Below are 18,461 nucleotides of genomic sequence, written 5' to 3' on the forward strand. Positions count from 1 at the left end.
TCTGCCACTTGTGTTTTCGTCTGGTTTTGTTCCCACAACAGTTGATGAAGAGTGAGGATATTTTCACCAAAACGTTTGAGAAGACGTTCTACATCGACAGTGAGGTCGGCAACAACACAGAGGTGTATGTGAACAAGAACCATTCTGGTGCCATTGAGGCCTGGCTTGTCGGCCCCAGCGGTCACCGCTGCAACGACTGCGACATGACCCAAGGTGAAAACTACGTACGCATCCTCATACCCACGACAGCGGAGGTAAGAAGACCTTCTCTGTCGTTTTGCTGCTCATCCGCTGTGATGATGCCTGTGCAGAAAACAGTCGGTGTGTAGTGGCTATGAACCTTAAAGCGGTAGTTCAGACAAAACACGTTGGTTTTATTCCAAAACAATTAGTGTTTTATAGTGCCCTCAGCGCTTGTCCTCAGGAAACGATGCTGTATTCACTCAGAAATTGAACATTTTAGGCCCAAATTTAAATTTTCCCGCTAAATCGCGTTTTCGTGACGTCGACAATGACGTATTTAGACCAGGCCCTTAAAACTAAAGATAGCTTGCTGACCAGGGCTGCTACCATCTCACAAACGGCTGTTTAGTTGTATTGTATATCGCCCACTTTCATAGATGGCGCTGCAATACCGCTGAAGTGCCAGTGTTAGCACTTTGCTTCTGGCCGTACTTCTATACCTGCCGTAATTTTATCAGGGTTCATAGTAGTGGTTTCCTAAAACGTAAGGTATAACTCGACAAACATGTTCATGTAAGTGACCGCGCCGCTTATGTCAGTCGATCAGTGTTTTGTCAGAAAAGTCCAAGGCGTCCCAGAGCTGTATTAGGCAGTGACAGCCGGCAGAGTTCCGCCCTGTCTGCTTCGGTGTTTATATGTTCGTTCGTAACTTTAATGGTTCGCCCAAGAATTCTTACTATTATAAAAAGAATATGCCCTAAATTTAAGAGCCAATAGCTTGTCCGGCAAGCTTATAAGCCCTGCGTAATTTGGGTTTTCTTTTGCCGGCTTCAGTCAATGGCACATTTGGCATATGACATCATAGGTTCCACTGCAAGAAATGGGCTAGTGGGCCGCACGGCAATTTCCTGTTTTTTTTCTAATGATAAAGCTTATGTGAGAGAATGACGTTATAAGTGGTGTCAGTACGATTCTAACGAAGCAATCTTTCCAATGAACCAAACCCTTCTTTTGTCTGCGTGACCCCTTTAAAGAATACTATGGCTGTAATACGTGCCTACCCCGACAGCCTGAAAAACGGGAGGATGTAGTGTGGCAGTTTAGGGAATGTTGAGGGAATTTGAAGCTTTTTAAGCAGCTGTAAGTGTTCCGTTAATTTACGCTTCACGAAGCCGAAAGGTATGCAAAACGCATGCCATAAAATGTTCAAAAGAAAATGGCAGCATCTCCACTCTGTGGATGATGGCGTGGGTACGGAGTACGGGGACTCGAAATGACATCCAAGTTGCGCCCCGACCGTCATTCTATTTGAGCCGTAAGTTGCACCTTGATTCCATAAATGAAACTGTAACTCACGGCTCAAATTGAATTTCTCTTGATTTTCGCTCGATGGTGGTGTGCGCACGGATGAACGCGGACGGACATTGAGAGGTCCTAAGGTACTCCGCGAAAAATGCAGGAAAATATGCCAGAAAACTCTGAACACGACCTCCGCATACGAATCTTTGATGTCGTAAGGCAATGAGGCAATATTAAGAGCTCCATTTAGTGTCCTGGTAAAAAAAGCATTTTCCCATTTGAAATCAACTGGCAGCCATGTCGATGTGCTACGACTTTCGGCGTTCCCAAAATTTTCACAGATAAATTCGTGCCTTTACACGCCAGTTGAACCTGTGGACGCCGAGTAGGGTGAATCATAGACCGGGGTAATCACAAGTCCTTTTGTGTGTCCATCCATGGCCCTGTGTTCATCGGGGCGATCGTGGCGATTAAGACTATCTTATCAGGTCGTGAATGGGGTTACTATGGTGGAGTTCTCGCTATCCCATAGCCAGTGCATCGCCTCTTTTAAAAAGGTGCCTGTCACACCAGCGGCCACCGTCCTGCCAAATCATCTCCCGTTTCTCTCTCTTTTTTGGCGAAAACTCCCGCCACAGGCGCTGACGTTTGACACTGTCTACCACGCCAGCCCACGCCCGGTCTTAGCGGCCGCGTTGCTGTCTGTCACTTAAAAAGTTCTCCTTCTGTCTTGTTTGAGCTAGTTTTAGCTACGTTGTTCATCTTACGGTGGTAGCTACTGGTATGTGTAAGGTGTCCAGCCATGTGGTACTCTTGTGTGCCAGTTCGCACGCAAAGCTTAAAAAAGGAGCCAGGTGTCTTCTTTCACAAGATACCCGCCGACATTGACGCACGCGAACGATGGTTGAAGGCAATTTCCAGGGAGGATTGGACGCCCAACTGCACTTCGAACTACTTCGTTGTGAGCAGATTGCACTTTCAAGTATCTGATTTCAAAGAAAATTGCAAGAACCAACAGCTGGAGCCCGGTGCTGTGCATATATTATCCTTGCCGGCTACCCATCGTACATGACAAAGACCCCGGCCATCACGTGAAATGAATACAGCCTACGAAAACGTAAGCGCGAACCCTCATCCATGGCCTCAGCAGACGCTGTTTCGCTAAGCGGATGCACACTGGACAACGGGGAGGCCGTCACGCCAAGCAAATGTGCGAGAGAACCTGATACTGCCGATGCATACTGCAAAGGAGGCGATAATACTGACAAGGGGGCGATGGTCAGGGGTGATACTTAGTGAAGGGTCACCTCTAATATAGCTTTTATTTCTCTCCCATCGATCCGTCAGACGTGCGTCCACCGTGGTCAGTTTTGTATACTCAAGACGGCCTTCGTGAGAGCGCGCAGATATACAGTAAGCCCTCGTTAACTCGAACTCGGATGAGACATCGGGTAAGTCGAAACTATTTTCCGCCGGGGGGCGTGTACCTCGCATAGGCGCCATATATTTGCCCACATTTATCTCGAAACATTTTTTTCGGAGGACCACGGATATCTCGAAATGTTGAGAGAAAGGACACAAGGCCAACTCCGCGACAAACAGATGACAAGGTCTCCGTTCTAACGCTTAGCTACTACTGCGCGCCGAACGTGGTCGTGAACGGTAAATACACGCTTTATGAGGCCGATGTTCCCGTTACCGGAATTCTGTACGACGATTACGTCGTTGAGACAGTTGTGGACGATGCAGCTGACTATGAAGACGAAGTGGAGCCTCGAGAAGTGTCTACAGCGACAGAAACAACAAAGATGCTGCGCCTTCGTCCCAACAAGGTTGAATGTAGCGGTGGCGACCAACAATTGATGCGATGCACTGAACATCTTGAGAACGTTTTTGTGGGACCGGATGCTAACGCGAAACAGGCGAGCCTCACGCAGTTCTTTCATCCGCAACAATAAAAAGAATGGGCCCATCTGCCCGCGAGGGGGACTCGAGTAAATGCGTCGCATAGGGGGTGGGTGTATTGCGTTAACGTTTAGTGTTTGGGGGGTTGGTGCTATCACGTGTACACCACGCCGCTAGCACGCCGCTGAGTCGCCAACGCACGCCGCTGACGACGTAGTTTGAATGGGTCAAGGATATAAGGCGCGTTCGTAGCCTTTGATTCTGTGTCGGTTTTGTGGCGCCGTGGGAAGAGCACCATGTACCTCGCGTTCCGCGCACAGGTAGTGAATGCGTTGCATCAGCAGCTTTTTGACGTATTTTGAATGAGTTAAGGATATAAGGCGCGTTCGTAGCCTTTGATTCTGTGTCGCTTTTGTGGCGCAGTGGGTAGAGCACCATGTACCTTGCGCTCCGCCCGCAGGGTCGTGGGATCGAAACCAGGCGCCGGTAACTGTTATTTCCTTTTATAGTGTAGGGGGAGGCTGGCTGCTGCGGGCGCCGACGCACGGGTGACATCGTGAGTTATACAAATGCTCTGCATTTAAAAATGTCTGCGACTTAGCTCATGTAACCATGAATATGCAAGCAAAAGCTTGGCTTAGCCTAGTTGAGTCTTGATTTCATTGGTTTACCTTTGATGTAGCCGTGTTGCCGACCACGGCGCAAAGCCGTTCGGTCCCATGCAACGCCCATAGGAGGAGGCCCGGCCTCGCCTTCATTCGCGGTGAACGCAGCCCGACACGCAACCACCGCCGGTCACTTGAGCAGAACTGACTTACAACGGTGGCTTATGCGCAGCACTAAAAGGGGCTTCGCTGTCGTAAGGTGGAACTGCGGCATGCGGCAATCAGACGCGCAACTCTTGGGATACGCGATATACAGGAACTCTAGCTGCCGACTAGCTGAGCGCCCGCAACCGCGGCGGCCGCCGCTGCAAGTTGAGCAGAACGACTGAAAACGGGGTCTTGCAAGCAGTGCCGAAAGCGGGCCCGGCGAATCACGAGATGCTCTCCGAGGGGTGGGTGTGTCTGCAGTCAACATGTGAACTTGCGCATCCGCGGCGAAACTGCTGGACGAAAGTAGTGCAGCTTTGCTTTAAAATTCGTTTCCCTGCCAAGTTTGCTTTATTGCAAAAGCTCCCCGGTGCAGAGGAGCTTTTGTCACCAGCATAGCTGTTATTTCCGTGACCTGGCAACATATTTTCGGCTTTCGCTTAACTCAAAACCCTGCTTTTCTCGAAATTTTCAGCGCATTTTACAACTTCGAGTTAACGAGAGATTACTGTATGTTCACGTCGGCACCTTATAGCAGATCCTCGAATGTTATGCGCCTGTTATACCGATTACTTAGTTTATGTTCACGTTTGTTTCACCTATTAAAATAAATCGATTGGTGTGAAAAAAAGGGTACTATGCAGTTCGTAAGGGAGTCGAACCCCTGTCTACACATTAAGAGCCTATGAGTGTTACCACATAGAAAACAAGCGCAGTATTAAACAGAGAACGAGGCGTGGACAGGACAAGCGCTAATTTTCAACAAATCAGGCGACTGCTAGGGATCAATGCGTCAGCATGCGTCAGCAGTCCGTCTGTGGCCGCATTGAAACATCTTGTCATAGGCGGCGCGTCAGTGTTTTTCTTCTTTCACCCATCGTTTTGGTGTTTTCCTTTCCTTCCTCCTCTCTTCATGCTTTACAAGGTGTGCCGGTAAGGCAATAAATAAATTGTTTAAAGTTAGCGCGTGTCTGGTCCACGCCTCTTTCTTTGTTTATTACTGCGCTTCTTTTCTGTGTGGCTATGAAACAGCTCTCCCAAACCTTTTCCCTTCTGAAGGGTGTTACCACTACTCGACATCACAACAGTGGCAGCGTGGAGTGCGTCTAGTGCGGTTGCGCAGATCTCATGGTGAGACACCTGAACGTGACTGCACGTGAGTAGAAAAGGGGAACATCCGCCACGGAGAAATTCAGTTCTGGGAAAGCTGGGGCGTGAAGTGTCGCCAGCCTGCGTGTCGATGTAATTCGCGTTAAAAAAACGAAGAAACGAAATCGCAGAAAGAGATGCCTATGCGAAGTTTTATCACCGCAGCGCTGGATGGGCTACTTGTGAAGTTCTCGTGCTACAACACGGGGAATACCTTCGACCTCGTAGTCGCTGATCCTGCCAATTTGTGCCGGAAATACACGTAAAAAATTGGCGCAGCTTCCACTGGTGGTGCAATGCTGGAGAAATCTGAGCTTGGGGTCGACCTCACTTTTTCCAGCATTGCTAAGTTTTTCTAGGCTTTGGTAAGCTTTGTTGGGTTTTGCGATGTTCCTGCTAGGCTAGGCTGAGTGTTGAGGGGTGACGCCAAGTTTAGCAGGATTTTACAAGAGCGGTTAGGGGCGGCGGTTTCGGAACGATACTCGGGTTTTCAGTATAGCCGTCTCATATGTTCCCTAGCAGCGACACCAACGGCGTTCGCACTGAGCTGCTTCTTCCTCGGGAGTTACGTACTTCTTCGGCCGACCCATGTTTTTGGCAGTCTAAAGGATGTGGTCGGCGCGGAGTCCCGAGGCACTGTTTGTGACGTCATGGCGAGGCGAGGATTGACTCCGCCTACGCAGCTGCGCAGTTATGTGAGGCTCTTCCCGGCGTTCGGGCCGGGCGGCTCGCGCCGGAGGAGTCTTTTTCTTGGTATTTTTTTTACTAACACCACCGGACCCAGCTCAAGCTTAAACGGCTCCATTTTTAAAGCAGTATAAAAAGAGTACACGAATACATTTCACCCGCAGCACTGTTAAGAATATCGGATTCTTACCCCTAAATGAGCCCAAACGGGTCAGCCTAATTTTCTTTAACTTAGCGACTCTTATTAGTAGGAGGGCTTTCGAAAGGCGACCTGACAAACAGGGTACCTGTTATCTAGGGTGTTTTGGTTGTGGTCGCTCTAATAAATGCATGGTGGTCCGAGTGGCGTCGTTACCGGTGGTGCTCGGTCCTGCCCTTCACATGCTTGCTCATTCGCAATATCCGTTTGGACATTACTTGACCCGGATCGCTATTTATTACAGCGATCGATTGGGGCGGCCTCCATACCACAAGCGGATTATCTAAGAATTTCGGACCTCACCCTTACACGCAATGGATCTGCTGCTCCTCTACTACAAATCCTCCACTCCCACATCTCTCAGGTCTCTCAACTCCTCAAGCGCGTTTCTAACCGCACACAAGGCCTCAAAGAGCGTCACCTTCTCCGGTGGACTTTTTCGCGACATCTCGCGTCCTGTACACTGTGCCCTACCTCCGCCTCTCACTTGCCCAGACAAACCGCCTTGGAGGAGCCCTCCGTGCCCTGCACCGTTTGGCACTGGGGATACCTCATTATGCCGCCAGTCAAGGCATCTTAGCCCTAGGCATCCACAACATCGTCGAGGAACGGATCGCATCTCACCTCCAGGCCTAGCTCCAGCGCTTACAGCTCTCGGCTTCAGGTCGGACGATTCTCACCCTCTTAAACTACCCAAGAGACAGTCTTCCCCCAATCCCTCCGGAACCTCCTCCCTGGTCCTGCTTCCCGAACCTAGTAATTGAGCGTACTCATCGCCCCATGTACCCAGCTCACAACGTGTTTCGCAGGCAACAACGCACAAAAGCATGAACATGCGCATTTATAGAATAAAGATTTTTTTCCAACACGTCAGAAACAACCCCCAAATTTTACTGAAAATTACAGAATTCGGTCTCAAAACAGGTCTCTATAAAGTAGTATGATGGCGGATCGTTCACCCTCTCTCTAGATGTACCCCCAAACACACCCCTTGTGGCTCCTGAACGGCTCCTTTTGGATACCCCAGTCATGGTCGTATTAGAGTGCCCTCGTCACAACTTCACCTGTGCATATCGTGCTAAGTGAACGCTCACAGTGCAGTGCAGACTTTATTAGAACAATCTTCCCCTCCCCTTTTCCCCGTGTCCCACACCAGGGCCTATTGGCCTCCTCCTGTAATAAAGTCATCCATTCCATTCCATTCTCTCTCTTTCTCTGGGTAAAATCTATCAAGGGTTTTGTGTTCATGTTTAACGCAGTCGGACAGGCTCCAAACCTTGAAATATTTATTTGAGCACGTACTTTCCTCAGGTCGGAGACTGGACGCTGCACCTGTCAAGTAACACCTCCGACCCAATAGCCGTCAGCATGCAAGTGAGGTCCAAAGCGAGAACGGAGAATGAAGAGCCGATTCGTGTCAGCTGCGAGTTGGGAAGCTTGCTCGTAGGCCGGTCGGACGAAGCTGTTGTCTACGCCAAGGTCACGAAAGGCAGCAGAGTGCTCCTGGACGCTGTCGTGTACGCCATGGTGACCGGACCGAACCAGCCGTACAAGACAACGTTTCGCCTGTACGACAATGGTGAAGGTAAGTACGTTGTCGTTGTGTGCCCTCCCCCTCCCTTTCACGGAAGGCAGCTTGACGATTACCCATTCTATATACGCTTCCCTCAATGTGTAATGGGTTATGTCAAAAAATGGTTTCCCTGTTTTTTTTTCTTTTGCACGCACGGTTGGCTCGGTGTAATTTATAAACAGATTGTCTTTTCGCTTACTATTTCTCTGATCGATATTGCATTACCTGCATTCATGAATAACATCCGCCTTTCAACACAAGCAAGCTGTAATTCGGTTTAATTCGATAGGACCCAACATAACCTATGTCATCCCGAATTTTATGTTACCTCTACACTTAGCGGAACTGCACTCAAATTTCACCTTGTCCAAATGTATTTTCAGCGTAGAGTACGTGTAATTAGACTAACTTGGGCGTGATTGGTAGCCCCGGGAAAGGCGTTGATTTTTAGGAACGTTTAAAATAGCTCCGTCGCAGGCGACGCTGCAGCTGCCAGCAGATCACTTAAACAGCCATGAAGCGCAAGTGACATTTCGGTCGGCCGGATGCAAGGTCCTCCGGCCAGCCAGGAAACCCGTTCGCGTTCAGGTGGGCGCGTGTCTCCTAGGGCTGCCGTGAGGGCGAAGCGTTGGCGCAGGGGGGCTGGCCGCTCGTCCACTGCCTGCAATTTCGTTCAGCTGGGCCATAATTAATTACCGCGCTCTTCTCAATCTAGGTTTAAAATTTGCCAATTTTCGATGGTCATTTCTGTCGTGGATACACGTAGTTCAGCGGTCATATCTTGCAGACTTTTTAAGCAGGGTAAACGGAAAGAAATTTTTAAGAAGTCGAAATTTCAGAGCATTTGACCTTTAGCGACACCCGTTTATAAAATGCAGTTATGAACTTCTGAACTATGTGCCAGTACTGACTGACCTGAGAGAGTAAGAATACAAGGTGACAAGGAATAGTTAGTAGAGTCCATTGCGGGAATTTCTCAAAGAACGTTTTTCACAACCACCTGGATAAAGTCTAAAGAACCTCCCAAGGTAAGCTGGAATAAACAAAGAGAAGACAGTTATTGCCATGAACTACACTTCGCTCATTGCAAAAAGGTATCCGATCAAGTAAACTTGATTTTCCAACCATCATTTTTCCTTACGCCATGCTTTCCTGCCATTTTTACGTTAATTTGTGAACTTCATGAGCCAAATATTGCCAGCGATCTTTTTACAAATGCGGCTTAAACCATTTTCTAGTTCCTGACAACCAAGCGGATGATGGAACGTACAGCGGATACTTTAGCAACTTCACCGGAAAGGGGAGGTACACTGTCACGGCTCAAGTGACAAACCAGAACACGACCCGACTTGGAGATCCGGCGGCAGGCTCGGGAAGCTTTTTCACTGAAGCCATGTTTGCACCGCCCACGAGTGAGTACAGTGTATACAGAAAATCGTTAAATGCTCACAAAGAAAAAAAATTGAAGCGTATCTGCTGCTTTCATTGCAAATGTCGACCAAAGACGGTAGTCTTTATTGACATTTACGAAGTAAATGCCTCCCTTCCCTTTACCGATCACCTCTCATGTTGTTCCTCTTGCGCCACGCTCCTCCCAAGGTAAAGACGCCAAAGGTTTGCTTAAATCAATTTTAATTTATCGCGTTCCACTGCTCCAGGCCGGGTGTCTCGATGCCAGCGTGGCCGTACGGCGGAGACGCTCGTAAATCGAGGGGTCCTACTTCAACGTTTATAGAGCCACGCTAGACACACTAACCACATTGCGTACTCCTGGTTCGCTCCAAGGATTACGTGAAGCCTATCTTGTGGAACCTTTCGTAACTGTTGCCGGTTAATTTCTTAAAATGCCGCCAGAAGCTATAGTGGCGCGGGCGACAGCAGGCGACGGCGGAGGGATTTTTTTTTTGCAGTGGATGAAGTATTTTATTTCGCAAAAATCAAGCATCGGTGAATTTTTATAGAAGAACACTGCAAATATCGCTTATGTATTAATTCGTTGTCTTGTGTTTGCGTAATGCCTTGTTGTTCTTCAACAATGTTGACAAGTATGAACATTACACCGGACTTAGACGGGTAGATTTGGCGGTGACTATATAAGACTATTGCGCAGGTCTTCTTTTACTTTGGCCGGTTGGCTGAATCGAGTCAGAGACAGACAGAAAGACAGACAGACAGAAATGTCTGCGTATAAGTAGCCCAACAAAGGTTATCGTATTGTACTGCCGTCCAACCCTGTGAAGAAAAATGGCCGCCGAAGCTGGGCGCAGTCCGCGAATGTTGGCGCTGCTTCTCCCGCATTGCTGCCGCCCCTGCCCCACCTTTCAACAGCAGAGCTGCTTAAGCTCTTGGTTGCGCCGTCAATACTAAGAAAATGCCGAGTGTACGTACCAACGATGGGGATTGGCCAGACATCTGGCGTAAGGAGGGCTGATGCGCCCGCAACAAAAAATTGTAAATTGAAAACTTGAGCATTTGAATCGCGAAAGAGCATTAAACACTAGCAAGAATAGGTAAAATTCGGGCGCGAAGGTTGGAACGAAAGAATGAGCTTTCTGAAAATGAAAAAAATAAGAGCTACCAGGCCAAGCCGCTAGTATCAGATACGTACCCAGGCTTGCACGTAGGCTTGCCCCAAGTGAGGGGCTGAGCGGTGCCGTGCCCGCCAATTGGACTGCGATTGAGGTGCTAGGCCTAGCGGCCGGTGAGCGGGATCCGAAGCAGAGGACGTCCCCGAGGGGTCATCCTCTTGCTTGCCGACTGTCCGTGGAGGGGCCAGAGACGTTGCAGCGTGGATCAAAAGGCAGAAGAGGGGATAAACCAGCTGGTAATTACGAATTCAGGCGAAAACAACGAGCATGGAAGATGTCAGCGCAACTGGCGGTGACCCTTGCTGCTGCAGAAGCGACTACGCACCCGACGCTAGAGGATTTCCCACCAATGGAGGTAACGCCACCGTTCCCGCTACCTCCGGCTGAGACCTCCAGTTTATCTAAGCGTCCGTCTGACCAGGGGGCACCCCAAGTCACTACTGAAGACTCAACTTCACCTGCGGCCAAGCGGGCGTGTTCCTCGGATACAAACAAGCCACTTCAGCGGTCGGATGAGCGCAGTTCACCACCGGCAGCCGCTTCACCCCGTGCAGCGACCGCCGCTCCCCAGGGCTTTACAGCGACGGCCAGCTCCTCCACGTACAAGGTCGCCATCAAACCTCGAGAGCGCTTCAACATCCTGTCTCTTCCAACGAAGGTACTTCAACAGACTCTCGACAGCTGCCTGCAAACCTCTGGATTTACTGGATACGCCTACCACAGTCGCACCAACACTATATCTGTGTGGGTGCCGTCTCTAGAGGCTGTCCAGCGGCTATGCTCCCTACACCGTATTCCACTCGCGGCTGAAAAGCAGCTTACTGTACAAGTGTACCTGCTGTCGGGAAGTGACATCCGGCGATATGTCGTTTCTGGGGTAGATCCCGGCGAGGATCCCGAAGTCCTTCGTGCCAGCCTCCGGTGTGCCTCTCACCAGGTGCTTCTTGCCCGCTACATGGGCTCTGGCCGCACGTGCCTGGTTACTCTGCGTGGCCCACTAGAGCCACCAGAACGACTTTTGTACAATGGCTGCGTACTTCGGCCCCGCCTGTTCAAGGCCGGAGTGGTGCACTGTTACCGATGCTTTCGTCAGGGGCACATGAGCACTTCGTGCCCATCCTCTGCCCCAGAACCACTCGCTACTTCTGAATCGGAACCGCCAGCTAACCCGTCGGCCACGCCGCCAAAGGTCACGTTTCGATGCGGTCTGTGTCGTAGCGATGACCATGACATTACGGACAAGAAATGTCCTACGAAATGCAAAGCTGCACTTGCTAAACGACGAGCGTGGCGACGCCGGTCTGAGCCCAAGGCAATCCATACGTCCAATCGCTTCGAGTGTTTGGCGGAGGATAACGAAGACGCTATGGAGGAAGTCGCTGCAGAGCCGGCAGAGTACATGCAGCCCTCGTACCGCGATGTGCTCCGTCGCTCCTCACGCCGACAGAATAAGCACAAGTTCACTGGAAATGCATCTCCGGTTACAGACGAGCTAGCAGAGGTGGACCAACAGTTGGCTGTGCTGCAAGCTGAGGTCACCAAGCTCAGCCAGCGCCGTGCTCGGCTAATTCGTCGGTCGCAGCGTCAGCCGCCAGAACAACCAAGCCAATCGAGTCAGCCCAGTCTCTCACAACCGAGCCTGCACCAGCAAAAGCCAGTCCCTTCCATCCGCACCCAGCAAGAGCTCCTTCAGTTTGTGGTGCAGCAGCTACAGAATTTGGTGTCTGTGTTAGCAGCCCAACTTCGCTAGACCTCTTATTACTATGCCTGACCCACAATATGTAGTACAGTGGAACTGCCGGGGGCTCACAACGAAGATGGGTGAGCTTCGTGAACGTCTCCGCCTAGGCAAACTTCGAGCTTGGGCGTTCCTGCTCCAAGAGACAAACGGGTTACCTCGCCTCCCCAATTTTAGAGCCTATGCTACGCCTTCCATACCTGATGGGCGCTGTGGCTCCACCACGTCTCCACCAGGCAAAGCCGCAATTTATGTGCACACGGCGTATGCACAAACTCCAATTCCATTAGAAGCATGGTGTACGGCTTGGCAGGAAGTGGTTGCGGTAAAGGTGCAACTGCCCAGGTGTGCAATAATTCTTGTCTCGTGCTATGTGCGACCACACAGCGGACGTGCACCCCGGCTGCGATTGGGGTGGCTAACATCTCTGCGCCGTTCGAACGCTGGCTGTCCCATACTCGTAACGGGTGACTTCAATGCGCCCCATTGCAATTGGGGATACCCTACATCAAGTGAACGCGGATGTACGTTACTTGAACATTTCAACGATGCCCACTTCGCACTTCTAAATGATATATCATGTCCTACGCGTCGATGCACTCATCCCCGGATGCCGCCTTACTCACCCGACTTAACCTGGTGGCTTGGTAGTGCAGTGGTATCTTGGCAGCGAGAGGCCGACTGCTGGGGCAGTGATCATCACCCTATCAGGCTTGGCATTGCCCCGAACTCGACGCGTCGGCTTCGGCGGAGCTACACTATAGTGAACTGGGATGAGTTCCGGTGCAACATCAACGCAACCATGACGGCCCCCAGCACCGACCCCACCACTGTGATTAAAGAGGCTCTGAGCAGTGCCAGTCGGATGACGTGGGTAGAGGAGTCCCGGCCAAAGCCTGACCTCCGACTTTTGCAGCTGTGGGCCCAGCGCAAACAGGCTGAAGTGGCTGCCTCGCGGGATCCCTCGTGTGCGCCGGCTCGAATGCGTTTGCAACGGTTGACCGCTGCGGCCAGACGACACGAGAAACGTCTTTCGCGGCAACGATGGCTTAGCTGGTGTGAGTCGCTCGGCCCTTCGTCCACCACATCGTCTATTTGGCGCACTTTTCGGGCAATGGAATCAGGCGACCGCACCCCGGATGCAGCAGCTAGTGCATGCCTGGCATCAGGCAAGAACCCGGACCAGTTTGCCATCGATGTGGTTCGCGCCTTGTACCCTGCATTTGACATCCTCCCGGCTAGCAACCCGTGCCCGTTTCCTCTACCGAGCCACGTAGGAGCCTCTCCTTCTGATGCCGCGGTCCGTGGAATGCAATCGGCTTTCACCATGGCAGAGTTCCTGGCTGCGATAGACCAGGCGAAAATTCGGTCATCTCCCGGCCCAGACGGCGTTACGTACGAGGTTTATAAGAACCTCGACGATCCGGCCCTGAGCCGTCTCCTCGATTCCATCAATGAGGTGTGGCTCTCGGGCCAAATACCAGAGTCATGGCTCCGGGCAGATATCGTCGCTATACCGAAGCCAGGCAAACCACCCGAGCATCTCCCCAATTTGCGCCCAATCGCATTAATGTGCACCTTGTGGAAACTGTTGGAGCGAATGCTGGCTACGCGACTTCAGTGGTGGATGGACACTTACCGGTGGTACCACCCGGCACAGATTGGGTTCAGACCTCGTCTGGGGACAGAGGATGGACTTGAGCATTTATCATCAATGGTGCTACTGGGCGGCCGGTCTCGCAAAGTGCGGACGTTGCTTGCCATGGACATTCACAAGGCATATGACAACGTCAGCCACAATGCTATCCTGGAAGTTCTCCAAAGCTTACTTGTGCCGGAAAAGGTCCGATCTTTTATCCGGACCTTCTTGACTAAAAGATCATTTTCAGTACGGATTGGTGGAACTAGTTATGGCCATTTTATGCCCGTCCGTGGAGTGCCTCAGGGATCAGTGATTTCACCCTTCCTATTTAACGTAGTTATGCTGCCACTTGCCTGGCATCTTGGCTCCATGCCAGACATACACCTTTTGGTGTACGCGGACGATATTACAGTATGGACTGTCCACCCAGACCTGTCTCAACAAGCCGCGAGCTTGCAACAAGCTTTAATCGACACACAGAAGTGGTGTGAATACGCTGGGCTCTCGCTTTCAGTCGAGAAGACTGCCCTTCTGTCCGTTGCCAATGCTTGGGGCCGTCGTAGATTGGAGATATCCCCGATCGCGCTACAACTATCCGGCCAGCCTGTGCGCACTGCTACCTCTCTTCGCGTGCTGGGATTGGAAATTTCGTCGTCAGGGTCAGCTGCCTTGTGGCTTCGATCTGCCCGCCAACAAGCAGGTCAAATGCTACACCTTATCCGACGCATGTCACAAAAGGCTGGGGGCTCCTGCTTCAAAATAGCCCGACTCTTGGTGCGGGCAATACTTCAGCCTCGACTTATCTATCAGGCTCAATTCCAGCATATGACCCAAGCAGAGTGGGCCCGACTTGAATCAATTAATAGAGCTGCAATGCGGACAATCACCTGCCTCCCTCAAATGACGCCCATACCATCTCTTCAGGCAGAAGCTCAACTGAACACCCTGGATGAGCTTGTACATCAGCGCCGCTCCGCCCGCCAGCACAAACTTAATTTTGTTGCGGAGGCAGCGGCATTGGCAATTTACATGGGCCGTCCTCTACCCGCCTTTCCAGCCCACCCTGTAACTAGGCCGCCCTGGCTATATCATCAAGTGACCGACAACAGGCCGCTAACTAGACTCCACAGTCGGTCGACCGGGAACGCAGACGCGCAGACCGCGGGCGCACCATTACGAGCGGCTGCGAACCAGCCCCAGGTTGTAGAGGCATTTGTGGACGCTGGGGCCCAAGACGGCGTTTTAACTACGGCGATCCAATGTCCCTCTCATTCAGAAGCGAACCAAAACTGCGCTTATGAATCACTTCGCACTTGGCCTTCTATGCTAGCAGAGCTCACAGCCATCCGGGACGGACTGCAAGCGCTACTACCAGCACTTCAAGCCCCTGGAAGTTTTACTGTACAAATGTACACGGACTCAACGGCGGCCATACGGGATTTGCGCCGTGTATCCTCCAACTCGTCCGTTTCAAGAGAGATTCATAAACTGCTGGACACATACCCCTGCCCTCTCCGACTGTCGTGGATCCGGCGTAATACTATCACCGCGCATATTGCGGCGGATACTTCCTGTCACCTCTCCTCGGTTCCACGACCGCTGCCCTTGCTGACAACGGACCCACATGAAAAATTTGTCCAACTAAAGGAAGATCTGCGTCGCGCCACACGCGCTCTCATCCCACCGTGTGGAACAGACCTCCCCAGTGGGCTCGCTCGCTGGGAGGAGGTCCTGCTGCGTAGACTTCGAGTTGGGGTGGCCCTATCTCCTGCGGTAACCCGGGCGTGGCCACCACGATACCATGCCCCGTTTACCAACACCTGCCCTTTCTGTACGGTTCCTGCCGAAGACGCCGACACCAACCACCTACTATGGACGTGCCCTTCCCTTAGTGCAGCGAGATCCAGACACCTTCGCGGCACAGGCCTGCATCCTGGGAGACCTCCTGATCTGCACCGATGGCTGTGGGGGCCCCACCACCGCTGTCTTCTGGATTTCCTCCGGGAAACGGGTGCCAACTTGTACCTATAAGACTTTATGCCAAAGGGCATACTATCGCAAAAAAAAAAAAAAAAAAAAAAAAAAAAAAAAAAAAAAAGTGAGGGGCTCGTAAAAATAAAAGTAAAAAATAAAGAGCGCACGTGAAAGAAAAGCAGTCCCCGGCAAAATGACTGTCGTCTGCTCCTCACGTAAACCTCTTGGCGCTGCTAGGGGCAGCCACCTGCGCGCATTAAAACTCGGATCCGCCACGGCCGCGGCGGCAGAACTTTCTCGGACTCTATGCCGCGCTTCGGGGATGGGGCTTCCAAAGAAGATCCGGACTTCCATAGAAGAGGCGGCTTATCAGGAAGCCCGCCGCGCTGCCAGGCGAGAATGCAATCGCCCAGAAGAACAAGAAGAAGAAGTAATTAAAGCCGCTATTCCACCACGAGAGAGCGCTCCACGAAGACTTTGGGGCGGCGGGCGATGAAGTATTGGAAGACTGATATGAAAACTGTACAAATAAAGCACCTGTGTACTTCTCTTGCATTTTACTTGCCCTTCTGCTGACAAGAGCGATATTAATACCTAGGGTAAATGGTTCTCAGTGACTTCAGTTGCGCTCGTCGAGTTTAACTTAGTGATATAAACAGAGCTTCGCAGTAACATCAGACTTACACCCTTGTGCAAGCTGGCTTTGACATTTTTTTTGTTTCAGGCGTGCTTCATGGAGTTAGCTCTCTGCATGGGCGCTCTGCAGCGGGATAGATTCTTTCTTGCTGCCCCCGATGCTCCGTACCCTCTTATCAGTGATCGGCAAATGCGAGAGTGTAGCTACGTCACATATAGACGCCGCTAATCTTTTCCCTCGTACTTCTAGCTCCTTTCCAACCTGTTTTTTTCTCGCGTGTGCGTGGGATTCTGGCGGAGGAGTTTCCTGCGTACACGGGACCCGCAGATTGTCGTTTCGCATAGCCATACCAAGCTTGGTGATGGCTTTGTTTGGTGGCTCTGACTACAACCCTCAAGCGTCAGAGATAGTTGTTCTATAGGAAAATCTCGATATAACGAATCACGCGGGAGCGCCCAAAATCGTTCGTTATTTTGAACTACAACTTGGTAGTGGCGCTAGCAGTTGGCACTAAACATGGTGATGATGACTGCTATTCCGCTTGGGGGAACACACAGAAATGACGGTTTCTGTTTCACGCGAGGGTTGCGGCGCTTTTACTTTACCCGAATTCGTAATACTGATGTGGTGCGACTATAACGGAGAAAATAAACTGCGTGTGTTATTCGGAAATATGTTCTATGCAGAATTTCGAAGGTGTGAAATATTTCGAAGCTCTGAAACACTTTTAGATTGTACATATAGGCAATCCGGCGGGGATTTTGAAAATGTTCGTAACTGTGAGAAGTTCGTAAATGTGGGGTTCGTAGTAACACGATTTCATTGCAAATATAAACCTCCCAGGCAGTAACGGACAGCACACTCGCCGAGACAGCCGAATTGTTAAGACATCCGAAATCTGATCGGAAGGTGCAGGTTAGGTCCCCACTCTGGAGGCGTGTTTTTCTTCACTTTCTTTCCTATATAGATTTGAAAAAGTTTACTTCACAAATCGTATTAAGCATGCATACTAGCTTGCACAACGGTGAAAACCTGATGTCACAGCAGAGCTATGTTCGTCTCATTAAGCTAAAGTAGACAAGCGCCATATGTCACTATGAAACTCGTAAGCAGCAGACCAAATCAAACGTAAAGTATAAAAGTGCTTCATTTATATAGCGCCCTCTTCACTCCTCGTATACTTCATCGCCCGCCGCCGCAAAGTCTTCGTCGAGCGCTGCCTCGCCATTGAAGACCGGCACTACTCCTTTTTAAAGGAGCCATAAGGACAAAATACAAGTTTGTTTTATTCGAAAGATTTAGTGTTTTCTAGTGCTCCTACCGCTTGTCCGGCAGCGAACGATGCCGTATTCACTGAGAAGTTAATGAATTTAGGTTAAAATTTTGATTCTCCCGCCAAATCTTGGGTTTTCGGGACGTCAGGATAAAAGTCATCAACGAACTTGCACTACAAGTTTCGGCTTCAGCGCCGCTTGCCGTCAGTCTTCCCAGGTGGCGCTACTATACTCATGCACGGACCATTGTTTGCCGTTACTATGTTTTTTGATCGTATTTGCACCTGGCTTGTTTTTGTTACTGTAGAAAGTATTCGTTTCATGAAACATGGCATATCCTGGACAAACAGGGTCACGTAAGACAATGTCGCTCACGACAATCGGCCAGTGTCGTGTAAGACAACTGGAAAGCTGCAGACTGCTGGGCAGCTAAAACAAACATAGTGCGCGCAGTACCAATGACAGTACGCATCGGTACTTCTACGTTTACTTGTGCTTTCGTCACTTCCACTGTTTATCTCCTATTCTTGTTTATGTAAAAAGACTGTGCCTTATTTAAGCCCTAATAGCTCGTTCGGCAAGCTTATAAGCTCTGCTTAATATCCGTTTGCTCTTGCCGGCCTCAGCCAATCGGAGAGCTGGTGCCTATGACATCATAGGTATTGTTCCGGGAAATGAGCTAGTTGTCCGCATGGCCATTCCTTTCTTTCATAATTATATGCCTTGTTTGAGTGAAGTTTATGTTAGGAATGGTGTCAGTGTGATTCTAGCGAGGCAATATTTCGAATAGAGCAAACTTAT

At 50.5% G+C, this 18,461-nt stretch overlaps 1 protein-coding gene across 1 annotated transcript in view; it reads left to right on the forward strand.

The window, feature by feature from the left end:
• Window positions 1-18,461, forward strand: part of LOC144160044 (calcium-activated chloride channel regulator 3A-1-like) — a 60,352-nt gene that overhangs the window by 33,363 nt on the left and 8,528 nt on the right. Inside the window, exons 10-12 of the mRNA XM_077691664.1 lie at window positions 42-254; window positions 7,546-7,819; window positions 9,046-9,219. Of these exons, the coding sequence (XP_077547790.1) occupies window positions 42-254; window positions 7,546-7,819; window positions 9,046-9,219 (661 nt within the window). The remainder of the gene's footprint in view (window positions 1-41; window positions 255-7,545; window positions 7,820-9,045; window positions 9,220-18,461) is intronic.

The sequence above is a fragment of the Haemaphysalis longicornis genome, unplaced genomic scaffold (assembly GCF_048455015.1).
Source record: "Haemaphysalis longicornis isolate Haplotype H1 unplaced genomic scaffold, Haemaphysalis longicornis Haplotype H1 scaffold_10, whole genome shotgun sequence".
NCBI classification, from domain to species: Eukaryota; Metazoa; Arthropoda; class Arachnida; order Ixodida; family Ixodidae; genus Haemaphysalis; species Haemaphysalis longicornis.